This window comes from Mizuhopecten yessoensis, unplaced genomic scaffold (assembly GCF_002113885.1).
Source record: "Mizuhopecten yessoensis strain PY_sf001 unplaced genomic scaffold, ASM211388v2 scaffold10921, whole genome shotgun sequence".
Lineage (NCBI taxonomy): Eukaryota > Metazoa > Mollusca > Bivalvia > Pectinida > Pectinidae > Mizuhopecten > Mizuhopecten yessoensis.
This window is the reverse complement of record NW_018408788.1, coordinates 451799-469504: the sequence shown is the minus strand read 5'-3', so window position 1 is coordinate 469504 and position 17706 is coordinate 451799. Positions and strand designations below refer to the sequence as shown.

At 34.9% G+C, this 17706-nt stretch overlaps 1 protein-coding gene across 1 annotated transcript; it reads left to right on the top strand.

Moving 5' to 3' along the window:
• The first annotated feature begins 5612 nt into the window (after nucleotides 1-5612).
• On the top strand, nucleotides 5613-14301 carry LOC110463729. The gene is made up of 4 exons (XM_021518548.1): nucleotides 5613-5714; nucleotides 7017-7633; nucleotides 12006-12137; nucleotides 13331-14301. Exons 1-4 carry the CDS (start codon nucleotides 5688-5690, stop codon nucleotides 13470-13472), a joined length of 918 nt encoding a protein of 305 aa, XP_021374223.1. The 5' UTR covers nucleotides 5613-5687; the 3' UTR covers nucleotides 13473-14301.
• Nucleotides 14302-17706: the final 3405 nt, after the last annotated feature.

Genomic DNA, 17706 nt, shown 5'->3' with positions numbered 1-17706 from the left:
CGGCCTAAATGTCTGATTACCTTCTGATGAAGGTAACGCCCTTGCCCTAACCATGAATGAACAGTCAGTATATGTTACTTATTGACGCAATTACGCACTTGTCAGATGTCAGCTAATTCTATTGAGTAATACTAAGTAGATTCTAGAGTGTATCCTCTTTTTTTGAGACGGTTAAAAGTTGTCACTTTCTTAATCATACATCATACGATTTTGTGGAAAACAACAAATAAATAGGATGGTTAATACACAATGTATCATGTTTACCTCGTTCTCGTGTTTTATATGCAATCCTTAGATAACGGATAATTCAGTCAAATTTCAATTATTTAACTTCCCCGAAATCACTCCACTAACATCAGTAGATGTGATCGACAAAAATACCCAGCTGTAGTTTATGATAATTAAAATTGCTTGAAATCTTAGCCTCGCATTAATAAAGCAAAGGTTGTTGCCCTGCCATGTTAATAAAGGGGAAAACATTCAAGCAACATGAGTAAATAAATACAGAAATAAACCAACGCATGTTTTATTACGTAGTACGTGTCATTATTTACTACTTTATCTTATCATATTATTTCATATATATTAGATACTATAATTATTGTGTCACCATTTACTTATCAAGCCTGTGTTGGATAATACATTTTGTGCAACAGATTCGAAAACAAAATTCAGTGGTATGAAGATCTATAAAATGTCAGTTATTTTTAAAAGTAATTAACTTCTAATTAAATATTTATCGCATAACGTGCAGAACAAAATTCCGAATTAAAACAACTAACCGAATATTATGAATCGGTCGTTTTTCTGACACGATGGAATATTATTTTTCAGTTTTTTGCAGTTAACATTGAAGTACCAAATGCTAAAAAGTGTATTTCTTTAACATTTTCTTATAATGGAATTAAATTATGGAACAGTTCACCAGTACAGTTTTGAAATTCTGAATGACAGCTATAAACCCACGGCCGTCTAAGAAACGATCTAAAATAAAAACAAAAATGCTTATGGCCGTACACAAGTATTATGTCAATATTCTACAACTAGACTTATATAAACTTGTATAACATATCTCGATTGTAACTAGTTTTTGCATCTTTCTAATTGGAGAAATGGAGCTGGAATACTCATATTGAATTTTATTTAAGATAAATGAATCCTTTAAGATTGTAGTGCGCTTTCCAATGTTCGGATGTATTACACAAAATACCTAGTTATGTTATTTGTGGGGCCCTTCCAGATTCGGGGTTTGCTTCAGTGCAGTGTCCTCGACTAGGAGGACATGACAAATCTGCTACCGTCAATGCATCAATTAAGATCGTTTTTTTGTTTGTTTTTGTTTTTTTCTATTTTATGGTTTATTATCCAGAATATAATTGGGAATACCAAGATGGGGCCTGGCCTTATCCCTGTACATAGTACATGTAGCATAGTCATTCTCCGACTCTCTCTAATTTGTACGCCCCAATTGTTGATATCTTTTAACGCTTTCAATTTCAATTGCGTTGATTGTAAACCTTAGTTCTTGTTTTACACACTTCAAAATATGCTGTGTGAAGTCAGAAACTTCATATTTATCATCAAATTTTATCTTATTTTTTCTTTCCATATGTGCCACTATGTAGTAAAGACAAACAAATTGATAACTGCATTACATTCTTGGTTTAAATTCCAGCTTCCTTACATTACAACTTTCTCAGTTATTTGGTATACTTGATTGGAATTTGATATTTCCTGTAAGGCTTTGTTAATCAATGAGTCAACTGTCTGCCAAACTGTTATTTTATTACATCTGAAGAATAAATGAATTTGATTTTCTTGAACAGAATACCAAAGTGTACATAAACCGTTCGACAGTTTCATTTTAAATAATTTTACCTCCGTAGAAATAATGTTATGCAAGCATTTCCATTGGAAGTCGTTACATTTCCTGTTTGCTATTGATGATTTTAAAGAAGTCCTTTTGACCCAATCTGTGTCATCATTTTGATAAACAGCATCCCAGCTATTTTGTGTTTTGGGATAGTATTTCTTATTCAAAATTAGTTCTTTCAATATTTTATTCTTTAATCTATTCGGATCTATTACTTCATCGTTTTTATTTATTTTTATGTGTAGTTCATCAGTTACAACTATGGGCTCAATTTCTGGAGTCTCATGGTTAATTGATTTTATTTCTTGTAACCAATTGTTACATGAAGAAATTGCCTTCTTGACTATGGGGATTTCTGATATCCAGTTATCTTTGAATCGTAACTTCTCCAATAATTCTTGAGAGTTTAAAAAATTATTTCTTTGTTCACTCCATATGTCTTTTATTTTCATTATATTTGAATTTGTCCAGTGTTTTAGGAAGATCGGATTTGTATGAATGTGATATTTATGTTTCCAAATATCCTTTGATGAAGTACTTCATTTTTTGTTTTTACCGAACGTCGTTTTAGCATAACCTGCCAACCTTGAAGAGAGATCTTATAGAATTGTGAAATATTTTGTAATTCTAGTGATTTTGTAGTGTTACATTGACACAAAAAGAAATTTTGAGAGAAGGTAGAATCATATTTTTGAAGCCAGTATTTCCCCAACGCATTCCAGCATTGTAGTTCTGAGTTAATGATCTTGTATATATTTTTAATACCCTTTAACGTCTCCATTAAGTCAAGATCGATCATATTTAATCCACCAATTTTAATTTCTCTATAACATGTTTCATTTGCAACTTTATTTACATTAGAGTTCCATAAGTATGTGTAAATTATTTTATTTATGGTGATTTTATGCTTCTGTGGTATAATTGTCTGTGATACTTCATAGTTTATAGTTGAGAGTATTAATGATTTTATTATAAAAAAAAAATCCTTGATGTGTAGGATTTCGTTTTTTCCAACAATGTATGGTTGACTCAATTTTTCTTATTTTTTCTTCCCAAATTTCATCCAAGTTTATTCCATAACCATGCATTATCCCAAGAGCCTTCACTCTCTCTACCTAAAGATCGTTTTGATATTTCCTGTCTACTTTCTTTCCTATGTACTCTCTTCATCTTCGATATCCAGGGGTTACCCTCACGTACGTTCTCTGCACCCTTGGAATATGTCATACAAAATTTAAGGCACCGGCTATCTATTTGATTGGTTTCAGATAAAAAAAACCTTGACAATCGCTAGGCTGTTCCCTTCTCCTTTGAAGATTAGAGAGGAGCGACGCCCGCGTCAAAGCCAGTCAATTTTAACGTTACGCGACTGCGATATTCTTTTGATGTACATCAAAAGATCGAACACGTCTTCTTTTCTCACCAACAAGGTGTTGCACACTGAACCTTCAATTTGGTCACGACACATTCCAGGGGTGGAGAGAGTGGAAGTGAGTGTTACCCCTGGAGTATATAGAGAGTGCTCTCTCTTTCGGGCGGTGTCTCCCTATAGTCACATGACCACACGTGATATTGTCTGTTGCGAGGACGCTAAACGACGACCAAACAAATAATAAGTCTACAACGACAAAGGACCTCAAAGGAAATTGTTATGAGTCATCCTTGACAAGTCTTTTATGAAGATCTTCGTAAAGCTTCTTAAAATAAAGAATAACGTAAGAGATGTGTTTTGTTTAAATATATGAATATTGTTTCTTTTACTATAGCTGTTATATAAGGATTGAACGACATTATCATACCAGCATGAGCATTGAAAAAATACCGTTCAGTCCTTTATTCGTAATAAGATTCATCAGTTTGGTATAAGTAATAAAGGCTAGGTTAGTTTTGAATACAAGCAGGAATTGTTGAAAACTTATTGTTTTGCAAGCCTTTTGAAAAGGTCTGTTTCCCCGGTGTCTTGACCTTTAACCTCTGAAAACAACTCACTAAGCCACAGTGTGCCGAAACAGTAAAATCAGCTTTCAAAAGTATCGAGACATTTCGCCCAATAGCACTCTAATACAGACAGTCAGGGGAATGGGTAACATTTTTACCCTTTCCGTCCCTTAGTGGATGTTACAAATGGGTCATTAAGATGACTCGGCTTGTAGCCCCTTTCGTCCCGAATCCCCTTGACCTCCTAATCCATATAGGTTCTTTGATTTTCCCCACAATTCAGTTGTCCTCCCTTTCAAGCACTTTCGACTTGTTCCAGTCTTTGATGTGGTTGTGTGTGTTAGCATGTTCTGTAATCGCTGATTTATTGCTTTGTCTCTCCGATGTCTTCTTTGTACTTCTAGTGTAGACTTGCTGTTTCCTGGCTTCAAAGTCTTTCTGAAGTTTTCAGACCTGTCTCAAATTTCCGGCTAGTTTCTCCTTTTATGTATGGGATAGTGACCATGTCGTTAGTTTCTCTGTATGTTTGTACGTTTTTGTTTCTAGGGGTCATTTACTAGGTAATACTGGTAAATAGTGCCCCTGAAAGAGAAGAAGGTGGTGTTGAATATCAATTCCAACAACTAAATGATAATGTCAACAAGAAAGCTTCTTCTGGGTTCTGTCCACATTTAACCTATCTCTTATGGCCTTTGCAGTCTCGTCCGCTAGTGTATTAGTAAAATAGAGACACTTCGCATGTGCGAGTTAACGTTGTCCTCACTTAAATCTGACACCAAATCTCTCGAGTTTTTCACGCGGTGTTCTGTTTTTCCCCCCGGTGGACCTGATATATATTGATACTCTGTAGCCACGGAACAGCGACCAAATGGCTACCTCTTGAGTCATCTTTATGACCCCGGCCATTAACACCCACTGAGGAGCAGAATGGGTAAACATGTTACCCGTCCCACTGACTGCCTGTCTGATAGATTCTGATTTAAACACATATTATATTTCCAAAATCTTAATCGGATAAGATAAAAATTAAAAAAGATATAAAATCGTATTCTCCCTTAAAACAATAATGAAGATATACATATATGGCTGTAAAGTAGAAAACATTGATGACTATACAATTTAGATTATTTAAATTGGATATAATATACAATTTTCAAATTCATTAGATTATTTTGTATTTTATTTACCCTTACATGTCCTAACAACCTGTACATAAAATAGCGTACGTCATAACATTACTCTAGCATACTAATTAACACATATATTTTTTAATTGAAACTATTATCATCGATACACGTAAAAAAATATTGTTTTATTAACTTCATAATTAACCTTGTCGTTCACTGAAATGCAACAGTCACTGTGACGATTTATGCATAAGCCAATCAAATTCATTCGAGTACAAATATATCCGTAATTAATCGTGATAAAGTGTATTGACCTATTTCTTTATGTCAACACACTCATAACCTTCCCTTGTTCTGCATACTTAACAGTACACTAAAGTGTAATCTCTATCTGTGATATCTTGTAGGGACAGTTTCATTATTGTAAAATTACACTCAATGCTTAGGGTCAGGTGTTTTATACAGCTATTCGTAGTGCTAGATTTGTAGAATGAATGACATATACGATGACATAGCAAATGTAAAGAAGACTTATTAAGCCAACAAATCGTCAATAATTGATACACTTTATTTCCGTGATATTTCCTCCTAAGGATTCACGAGGCCTGTAGTAAGTGCGTCACGTGACGTGATGATGGGTTTCATTCAACTTGTCTCATGATCTGGATTTCCAATCAAGCTTCTACCATAAATAAGAACATCCGAATATCACACCATATCGTTCTAGAGAAAAAGATACTGAGAAGAGAATGGTGATGAACATCTCACGTACAACGGTTTGTAGCCTACTTTTTGTATTGTCACTCGACCCTATACTGATTGTTTAAGCTTCATTTTGCATCTTAACATCAAACTAACCATACACGTTACTTGAAATATCATTTTTGCTATGTATATGGAAACTATTAAGAAAAGTGAACAAGAGATTGTTCAGACATGTAAATTAGAGATTTACTTAGATACATGTTAACATGGTATCTATTTAGATAGAAGTATATCATAAATTTAAGTAGATACAGGTAAATCATATATTAAGGTAGATACAGGTAAACATCGATTTATTTAGATACATGTTAATAACAGAATTTTAGATCAATGTTAAAGGAGATTTATTTAGATAAACATTAATCATCGATTTATTTAGATACACGTTATCAGAGATATAATGATATAGAACTAAAAAGAAATTTAATGAGATACATGTTTATTAGGGATTAATTTAGATTCATCTGAATAATAGGAACAATTTAATAGAACCAAAAAGAAATATATTTATATACATGTTAATAAAAGATTGATTTAGATCAATGTTAACAAGAGATTTATTTAGATAACCATTATTCATAGATTTATTTAGATACATGTTAATAAGAGATTTATTTAAATACATATTAATAACGGATTTATTTAGATACATTTTGATATGAGATTTATTAAGATAAATGTTAATAAGAGATTTATTAAGATAGATGCTATCAAGAGATTTATTAAGAAAATGTTAATCAGAGATTTATTTAGATACAGGTTAACAAGAAATTTATTAAGATAACAGTAACGAGATATTTAGTCTATGAACCCTAGCGGGGAAAATGTTTTGGGAGATTGAAATATTTCATAGCTATTTTATATCATGATTTTTAGATTAATTCACACGTATCGTAGCTAAGAACATATCGGGAAAGTCATGATAAACTTTACTCGGGTGGATTGAATCGCATACGTAAAGCTTTACAAACTATTTCCTAATGTCGCAACTAATCGTCACTGATTATTAGAAGATATTAATGAAACTAATAAAAACAACACAATTCTATGTTTAAAGGTTGTAATGATAATTGTTTTATTAGGACCACTGGAAAAAGATAAAGTTTTAAAAACTGTTATCGACTGAATACCGTCGACATATGTTCTTTCTTCATTGAACTAGAATCCAAAACAGTGAATGATAGAAGGATGTAAATGTCTTTATAATCAACAGTTGTATTTTTCCCCATTCTAACATACAAGTGTCTATTTGATCATGTTTCGCTATTATGTTGTGTCTCAGCTATCTGATAAATGACTCTGTCTCTCCACAGATGATGGTGTTGCTCTTTGCTGTAGCTGTAACCATAGCATATTCCTTTGAAATGCTTCAGGAATCCAAGACCCACGAACTTCATCCTGACCTTATAAAATCAGATCATGATCTTTACAATGTGTCGTCAGATTGTGACCCTAATATTTTAACCTCAGGTTATGACCTTGATATTTTAAAGCCAGATCGTGACCTTGGCACTGTAACATCAGATCGTGGCGTCGTGAATTCAGATTGCAACCTTGACATTGTTAATTCAGATTGTGACCTTGACATTGTTAATTCAGATCGTGACCTTGCCATTGTACTGGGCAGGAACACTGATGATGTACTATACCCTGACCTTAATATTGCTGTTATTCAAGCCATCGACCTAGAAGGCACCAGTGACATTGACATTGAAAGCAGACATGACGAGCAAACAAAGACAGAAGAGAATATATACACAGAACAAATTAACACATGCGACCCTCCTCACCACTCTAACAGTCATACAGCAATACGCGACGTCGCTAAATACCCTGGACTATTTCACACCCCAGAGACAATGGGCAGAATGAACAAGGAGATGGACACTTTAAGGGCAACGAAGAGTGACAATGACAACTGCTGTCCCACGTAAGTACCATATACCTTTCGTGTCTGCATGTCATATCTTTTCAGCCTGTAATATATACATAATCTACACCTAACTCATATCTTATCTAAGCTCTAACAACTGAAAACTAACCCTTTCATATCTTAGCTCTAACTGAAATCTAACCATTACTTATGCGTTTCTTTAACGTTACCTTAACACTTAGCACAAACCATATAACATCTTAGCCTCAACTCAAATGTTATCTTAGGTCTACCTCAACACTGACCATTTCTCATCTAAGCTCTCACTCAAAAGTAACTATATTTTGTTTTAGTTCTACCTCAAAACCAAAAATGTTTTGTCTTAGCTCTACCTCAAGAATATCCATATCTGATCGTAGTTCTTTCGTCGATCTTAATATCTTTCAATTTAGCTCCGGCTCAAATATTATTACAGCTCAAATTCCAACCAAACTATATCTTAACTGACATTTTAAAATCTGATCTCACACAATGCAGACATACCTTACCTCCGCACCTTTGTATTCTCTTATATTAACTAGATCTTACAAGAACTCTATTTACAACTGTATCTTATATTATCTTAACCATAATTTAGATCTAATCAGTACAAATATTTACATATATTTTATCATACTAACAACCGTGATTCAGCCAAGTTTATTACATACCTGGTGGTGAATATTACTTCAGTGATACAGTCAGTTTTATTACGTACCTGGTGGTGAATCTTACTACAGTTATACAGCAAGTTTTATTACATACCTGGTGGTGAATCTTACTACAGTGATACAGTCAGTTTTACTACATACCTGGTGAATCTTACTACAGTGATACAGCCAGTTTTATTACATACCTGGTGAATCTTACTACAGTGATACAGTCAGTTTTATTACATTCCTGGTGGTGAATCTTACTACAGTGATACAGCCAGTTTTATTACATACCTGGTGAATCTTACTACAGTGATACAGCAAGTTTTATTACATACCTGGTAAATCTTACTACAGTGATACAGTCAGTTTTATTACATACCTGGTGATCTTACTACAGTGATACAGACAGTTTTATTACATACCTGGTGGTGAATCTTACTACAGTGATACAGTCAGTTTTATTACATACCTGGTGGTGAATCTTACTACAGTGATACAGTCAGTTTTATTACATACCTGGTGGTGAATCTTACTACAGTGATACAGTCAGTTTTATTACATACCTGGTGGTGAATCTTACTACAGTGATACAGTCAGTTTTATTACATACCTGGTGGTGAATCTTACTACAGTGATACAGTCAGTTTTATTACATACCTGGTGGTGAATCTTACTACAGTGATACAGTCAGTTTTATTACATACCTGGTGGTGAATCTTACTACAGTGATACAGTCAGTTTTATTACATACCTGGTGGTGAATCTTACTACAGTGATACAGTCAGTTTTATTACATACCTGGTGGTGAATCTTACTACAGTGATACAGTCAGTTTTATTACATACCTGGTGGTGAATCTTACTACAGTGATACAGTCAGTTTTATTACATACCTGGTGGTGAATCTTACTACAGTGATACAGTCAGTTTTATTACATACCTGGTGATGAATCTTACTACAGTGATACAGTCAGTTTTATTACATACCTGGTGGTGAATCTTACTACAGTGATACAGTCAGTTTTATTACATACCTGGTGGTGAATCTTACTACAGTGATACAGTCAGTTTTATTACATACCTGGTGGTGAATCTTACTACAGTGATACAGTCAGTTTTATTACATACCTGGTGGTGAATCTTACTACAGTGATACAGTCAGTTTTATTACATACCTGGTGGTGAATCTTACTACAGTGATACAGTCAGTTTTATTACATACCTGGTGGTGAATCTTACTACAGTGATACAGTCAGTTTTATTACATACCTGGTGGTGAATCTTACTACAGTGATACAGTCAGTTTTATTACATACCTGGTGGTGAATCTTACTACAGTGATACAGTCAGTTTTATTACATACCTGGTGGTGAATCTTACTACAGTGATACAGTCAGTTTTATTACATACCTGGTGGTGAATCTTACTACAGTGATACAGTCAGTTTTATTACATACCTGGTGGTGAATCTTACTACAGTGATACAGTCAGTTTTATTACATACCTGGTGGTGAATCTTACTACAGTGATACAGTCAGTTTTATTACATACCTGGTGGTGAATCTTACTACAGTGATACAGTCAGTTTTATTACATACCTGGTGGTGAATCTTACTACAGTGATACAGTCAGTTTTATTACATACCTGGTGGTGAATCTTACTACAGTGATACAGTCAGTTTTATTACATACCTGGTGGTGAATCTTACTACAGTGATACAGTCAGTTTTATTACATACCTGGTGGTGAATCTTACTACAGTGATACAGTCAGTTTTATTACATACCTGGTGGTGAATCTTACTACAGTGATACAGTCAGTTTTATTACATACCTGGTGGTGAATCTTACTACAGTGATACAGTCAGTTTTATTACATACCTGGTGGTGAATCTTACTACAGTGATACAGTCAGTTTTATTACATACCTGGTGGTGAATCTTACTACAGTGATACAGTCAGTTTTATTACATACCTGGTGGTGAATCTTACTACAGTGATACAGTCAGTTTTATTACATACCTGGTGGTGAATCTTACTACAGTGATACAGTCAGTTTTATTACATACCTGGTGGTGAATCTTACTACAGTGATACAGTCAGTTTTATTACATACCTGGTGGTGAATCTTACTACAGTGATACAGTCAGTTTTATTACATACCTGGTGGTGAATCTTACTACAGTGATACAGTCAGTTTTATTACATACCTGGTGGTGAATCTTACTACAGTGATACAGTCAGTTTTATTACATACCTGGTGGTGAATCTTACTACAGTGATACAGTCAGTTTTATTACATACCTGGTGGTGAATCTTACTACAGTGATACAGTCAGTTTTATTACATACCTGGTGGTGAATCTTACTACAGTGATACAGTCAGTTTTATTACATACCTGGTGGTGAATCTTACTACAGTGATACAGTCAGTTTTATTACATACCTGGTGGTGAATCTTACTACAGTGATACAGTCAGTTTTACTACATACCTGGTGGTGAATCTTACGTTAGTGATACAGTCAGTTTTATCAATACCTGGTGAATCTTACTATAGTGATACAGACAGTTTTATTGTATACCTAGTGAATCTTACTATAGTGATACAGTCAGTTATATTACATACCTAGTGAATCTTACTACAGTGATACAGACAGTTTTATTGTATACCTGGTGAATCTTACTACAGTGATACAGTCAGTTTTACTACATACCTGGTGGTGAATCTTACGTTAGTGATACAGTCAGTTTTATCAATACCTGGTGAATCTTACTATAGTGATACAGACAGTTTTATTGTATACCTAGTGAATCTTACTATAGTGATACAGTCAGTTATATTACATACCTAGTGAATCTTACTATAGTGATACAGCCAGTTTTATTGTATACCTGGTGAATCTTACTACAGTGATACAGTCAGTTTTATTACTCACCTAGTGAATGTTACTATAGTGATACAGTCAGTTATATTACATACATAGTGAATCTTACTATAGTGTTACAGTCAGTTTTATTACTTACATAGTGAATGTTACTACAGTAAGATTCACCACCAGGTATTGATACAGTCAGTTTTATAACATACCTGGCGAATATTACTACAGTGATACAGTCAGTTTTACTACATCCCTGGTGGTGAATCTTACGTGAGTGATACAGTCAGTTTTACTACATACTTGGTGGTGAATCTTACGTTAGTGATACAGTCAGTTTTATCAATACCTGGTGGTGAATCTTACTATAGTGATACAGTCAGTTTTATTACTTACCTAGTGAATGTTACTACAGTGATACAGACAGTTTTATTACATACCTGGTGAATCTTACTACAGTGATACAGACAGTTTTATTACTTACCTGGTGATCTTACTATAGTGATCATACAGTCAGTTTTATTACTTACCTGGTGAATCTTACTACAGTACTATAGCCAACTAGTTGTAAATAAAGCATTTGAGAAGCAAGTTGAGCATTTATATGGGGTAACGATGATATATTATTTTTATCCCAAAAATATAATACGCTAACATCGAACAATTGTATATATGTATTAAAAGATATGTATAATGCATGTGTTCATATGATATCCCAGACAGCAATTGTTTTGTTGTGTGAATGGTCATATTTCAATTCTGGCTAAACCCCTCGTGAAAGATATTCATAGGATTAGGCAAACTTACACATGTACACCAATTTGAAATAAATATATACAGTATTTTATTTCTTTCCCCAGAGTTATTAAGCACGTTAAGAACAAAACAATGCGAAACGCGGATGGCCTGATTAGAACCCTAACCCACTTTACCAACTCGTCTCAAGCAATTCCGTTTGTTGACAATTGTGATCCGCACCGGGGACATGGACGGTAAGTTCTGACTTTTTATGAGAGTGCCAGGTATATCGTATAACTGATCTTTTTTATCAGCAGGATACAACTGACTTTTTTTAATATTTAAGTCAATCATAAAGTCGTTTAGCATACTAAGTGACGTAATTGATCTCTATCAATTAAGATGTTAACATGTGTACTGTAAAACCGTTAACTCTGACCCTGTCGAACAGGTTGTATTTTGTAAATATTATCTCTAACCTGGTTACCACAGTCGCCATTCGTTGGATTGTGCTCTCGTAAAATCGCTTAAGCATGATAAAATAACAAACTCAATATATCATCCCACTAGACCAAGATAACCAACAGGTAATTTATATTATTTCATCTAAGCCCATTTGTTAATACCTAGAGCTGCTGTAAGTCTACAACTATGTACTATAACTTTACAGGAGCTCGCACAAATCTGCGTGTGATCTTGATGTTTAAGTGCAGTAGGTCATTGAATGAACATTTTCATGGAATATGTCGGCAATGAATTGTTCTGAAGACAATATTTTAATCTAATTACACGAAAGCATGCTATAATAATCTACTTTGTAATTTGTAAATATTCTTATTAAGATAGTAACCTAAAAAGAAAGCGGCGAATCAAAACAGATTTTGCTATATCACTGATCACAGAACATGGTAATACGGTCGATTGCGAGGGCAAATGAAACGACCAATTTTGTTAGTTTCATTAAATCGAACTTGACGAGAAATATAAAAAGATGTTGATACCAATTGTGTAATAGTTAGTTGATGTCACATTATTTTATCAATACCGATTCACGGTCGGTGATTCACGGTCGGTGATTTGTGTCACTTCGAGATATAGTAACTTTTGATTCTTGTTGACAGATCGAGAATGAAGATTGGTAAATTCTCCTCTATTCACCTCGAATAGACGAAAGATAGAAAATAAGATTGGTTATATTCGTCTTTTCGGGACGCAAAGACGAAACAACGAAATGACACAAATCAGACGTACCGATTACTATTTCTTTCTTTCTTTCTTTTTTTGGTTAAAAATGCGCCAAAAATATCAGAATTCAATTTTCCTATGAAAAAGATTCTTTTATGATAAACAACATATGAAATATTCATAATCTTTGACTTTAATTGTTTGTCATACTTTCCTTAGTGTTCCAGTAAACTCACAAACTTATCATGTTCTTTATTTATAGTCGAGGCAGATGTAAAACATGTGAAGCGCAAAACGTCACCTTGTTTCTTCTTGTGGAACCAGACTCGGAGCACAGTGAGCGATATTTTGACAAATTCTCAATACCAATGTACTGCACATGTAAAAGTTTAATCTGCAAGTGAGATGCTTAATGTCGTATGCAAATAGTTAAACTACGAAACAAATCTATTTTCAATAGTAATGAAAAAAGCCAGTCCGGAAAAAAAGTTTCTCTGCATCAATTATACAGAATATTGTCACTTCCGGTCAATAAAATGCGTCGGAGTGACGTTGATCAAACACCAAGGACCAGGATGTTGAAGACATTAATTTGTCATCCATGCAACACAAGTTGCAGAAATTCCGTAAGCTGTAGTGATCTGGATGTGTCACTTTGTTCCAGCTTCCGTTGTAATGGAATACGTCGTTTTCGTGATACAAGTTTCGGAGAAAAGTTTTCGAGATACAAGTTTCCGGAAAAAAAGTCTTGTGATTTGGCTGTCATTTGGAACATAAAGGTTTGGGACATGTATACTTCCAGTGTGAAATAAAAGTAAAGCAAATCAACTTTGACGAAGTAAGACAGTGGCAAATTTGGACGAAAATGACTGAGATTCATATTTGTATATTTTTATAGCTGACTAGTACGTTTTAAATCCGTCCCGATTTGAACTCTATATGTGCCTTCTATTTAATGCTGGACCACAGGACCGACTCACGCGAATGTTCAAATACGTCATACATTTGTTTTGTTTGTTTTTACGTTACTTATCTTATATAACTCCATATGTGAAATACCTCATTCATAGCTTATATTAGCAGGAAACTGAATACCGGATTCAACATTACGGAAAGTATTCATGCGGCAATGGTAACCTTTGTCTGCATGTATATTGTGTAAATCGTGATAGAGGTAAAGCGATGACTGTGAACTTGATTATGTGAACTAGATGTTGTGAATGAATAAAGAGCTAAACCTAATATTGTGTGTTGTTATATTTTAACGTATGTAGCTATCTGTTCAAGTGTTCCGAATGACCGAATCTAACGTAAACCTTTATGTTAAGGTGTTCCGAACCGCCTATGTTAACGAATAATTATCTGTATAGGTGTTCCAAACGCTTGAAACAAGGGTCGGCAAGCTCGCCAATTTTGTAACAGGGGAAAGAGAAAATGTAACGGCCAGACCAGGGTTCGAACCCGGGACCCTCCGAACTCCAGACGGACGCTCTACGTATTGAGCTACCTGGTCGGCGACGATCGACCCAGTCCAGTTCCGCTACACATACAATAAGTAATGCATCTTCAAACTACTTTCGAAAACTTATACAAAGCCGTTTTCTCATGGTAATAAAATACTTGCATGGCAGACACAATTAAACAGTAATTATAGTGTATCAAGATATTGTATTTGGTGAAAGAAATAGATGTAAGGGAAAAGAGATGGGTGTGTTTTAAAACTGCTTTAACATTGTATTCCGGAGATATCGTATTATTTTCAGTGACGTTAAAACGAAAATAAAACCTTATATATGTAAAAATGAAGTGATATTCACGAATTTCAACATGGGCGAAAAGTATGGTAATTAAGTACAAAACAAGTTAATTGACAAGGGAATAAGTATTTCTGTTTTGAATATTAGATCAACTGATATTTTGCTAAATACCAGTATCCTAAAACATGTAGTTCAGGATATACATGAATGATCTTCAACACTTGTACAAAAGCCTTAACCAAAGGCAGCATAACACTGTTTGTCTGTAAATATTTATGTTCTTCAGAACAGGAAATGATAGAAACATGGTATGTAACACATTGATAATTCAATCCTGCAAATGTTGTGCAGACATCTACAACCAATGTAATAACTGGCTCTTTTGCTTAACCCGACTCATAAAGTATGTAAAGAATACCTGGCATTTCAGCTTATTTGTTCCTTGTATAGTACTATTTACATGTATAATCTGTAACGAGCCGAGTTACTTCGGAAGTCATCAAAGTATAAGACTGCACACAGGTAGGAAGCACCACACTGAAAGATATCAGTATTTCACCATTAATTGGTCAAGGATCCCTGACCCACTGCACTAAAGGTTTTCTTATATGTAGTAACCTCCCCTTAACTTCCGTTTAGACATAACTTTCGTCGATCAGTTATACGTAGCTCAGCTGGTAAGAGCGATAGGTTAAGGTCTATAGTTCAGGGCTCGAATCCGGGTGTAGCCCCGTGGTCTTATTCTACACTCAGAATGTCGTTATTTATTATATTTTGTGTATTTAATGAATAACCAGGATTTTTTTTTATTATGCAGTATATATACTGTGTGTACTTTCGGTATTTCCCTGTAGGTAGGGCGTAAGAATTGTACCTGCTGCCCCCAATTGCATGATCGTAAGATCCGACTAAATTTGGGACCTTATCTCTTCTCTCCTTTCTAAATAACTTTCTTTTTCCTAATGTCTCCCTTGACAATGCCTCACTTTTAGCCATTTGATGATCGTTCGCCCCTGTGAGGAAGGCTTGATGTTCTGTCCCCTGGCCGAGACATACCAAAGTCTTTAAAAATGGTAGTTTCTACTCCTGCTTAACGCTCAGCAAATTAGGAGTGGGACGACTGGTTCGCCCGTGACCGGGTGGGGTGTCCTGCTGGGTGACTTCGGCAGTTTGTTTCAGTGAGGTAGCACGATAAAATCGGCATCAGTTCCGCGCTTTCACAAGGAGACAAACCCGAACATATGGCAGCCTCCCAAAATACACACACATACATTACACTCATGTATCTTGTACACAGGGGAGGCCGTCCTTAAATGACCTTAGCTGTTAATAGGACGTTAAACAAAATAAAACCAAACCAAACCAAGCACTTTCGGTATATACTGTATAACCCCAACAATAATTCTGTTTATCCCTTATAATTTGGTGTAAAAGGTGAGACATTACTTTTTAATTCATAGTTGGTGGATACATAATCCATTCCTGATAAAAAAATGATTGCACAAAACACAACATTGCGCAGTAATTTCATCGCTAAATAACTTTAACCAATCAGAAGTTTTCATTACAAATATTGCGCGAAACATTGCGGAATACGCGGTCATGACTTTTTGGGAATAGCTTTAATTAAATTATTTCATCGTTTTCATTTCTCATTACTGTCCCGCTAGGTGTGGTTTTCTTTACAGAAAGAATTAATAAAAACCATAGTGTTAACGGCATTTTTGGGGTATAGGGATCCTTAATCAGAAAGGATTTAGTGTAATTGGATGGAATAGTGTGCTGGGTACCGTGGGCTTGTATTCAGTGAGGTAGCACTCTAAAGTCGGCATCAGATCCGCGCTATCGCAAGGAGGTAAATACACCATCATACCGCATCCAGCACACATACATGCATACATTATACACATTGAGGCAAGTCCTTAAATTACCCTAGCTGTTAGGATGTCAACATTTTATATCTAGTTTATGAATATAACGTCATCTTTCTTTTCTATGTGTCCTGACCAAAATATAATAAAGATGAAAGCTTTTCAGTGATGATGATTTCGATATATCAACCAATAATGACTGATATCTTGGCTTTATCTTTTCTATCAAGATGATATAAAAAACGATAAAGACATGCTTGTATCTTGGGCGTTACGTTCCCTATAGTCGTGTATAACAAAAGGATTGTAAGACTAGATGTTCCGGAACGGAAAACATCTTCTGATTCAACGATGACACCCGCCATGTTAATCTTTGCCGAATCAAGGTAATGTCATGTCCTCATGTCCTAGTGTCTCCGGGCAAACATTCACTGTGTGACAGCATTGATGACACTCGGTGACACTACATAAAGTGATGACGCGATTGTGACGTTTACATCTTCTAGTGATAGCGCGCTTGACCTGTCGTTTCCAATGGTAGGCAAAGACAGCTTTGTCTTTTCCTAAGCACAAACGGGAATGAACCTTTCAGAGAAAACAGGATAATATCACACAGGTCTACATCTTAGCAGTCACCACCATCACCACCACCACCACCACCACCGTCTCTATCATCACCAACGGTATCATAGTATTCAGTGAAGGCCTACATCTTAACTGTTATCATGAATACGACGACCATCACCACAACTACCGGCTCTAACAAATTAAGTCTTATTAACAGAACATTGATAAAAATTGAAATGTATAACTTGGAGATAACAATTAGGTCTAGTTGTCGGTGTAGTCAAATATCAGGAGATGATTAACCGGCTCTTGCATTAAAGAAAACATGGATGGATGAAATATAAAAAGGGTAACAGATATGAAATTACGACAGGATATTAGTGAAAGCAGTAAGAAACCTGTACCTAACACACGGTGCTGTAGGTTATATCTAAATATGATAC

What these genes read in the sequence shown, in the direction of transcription:
- LOC110463729 (XM_021518548.1), top strand. Translation starts at nt 5,688, where the DNA reads ATGGTGATGAACATCTCACGTACAACG. An exon ending in AATGACAACTGCTGTCCCAC is followed by an intron (nt 7,634 to 12,005) that starts GTAAGTACCATA and finishes TTCTTTCCCCAG; the next exon opens with AGTTATTAAGCACGTTAAGA. An exon ending in CCGCACCGGGGACATGGACG is followed by an intron (nt 12,138 to 13,330) that starts GTAAGTTCTGAC and finishes CTTTATTTATAG; the next exon opens with TCGAGGCAGATGTAAAACAT.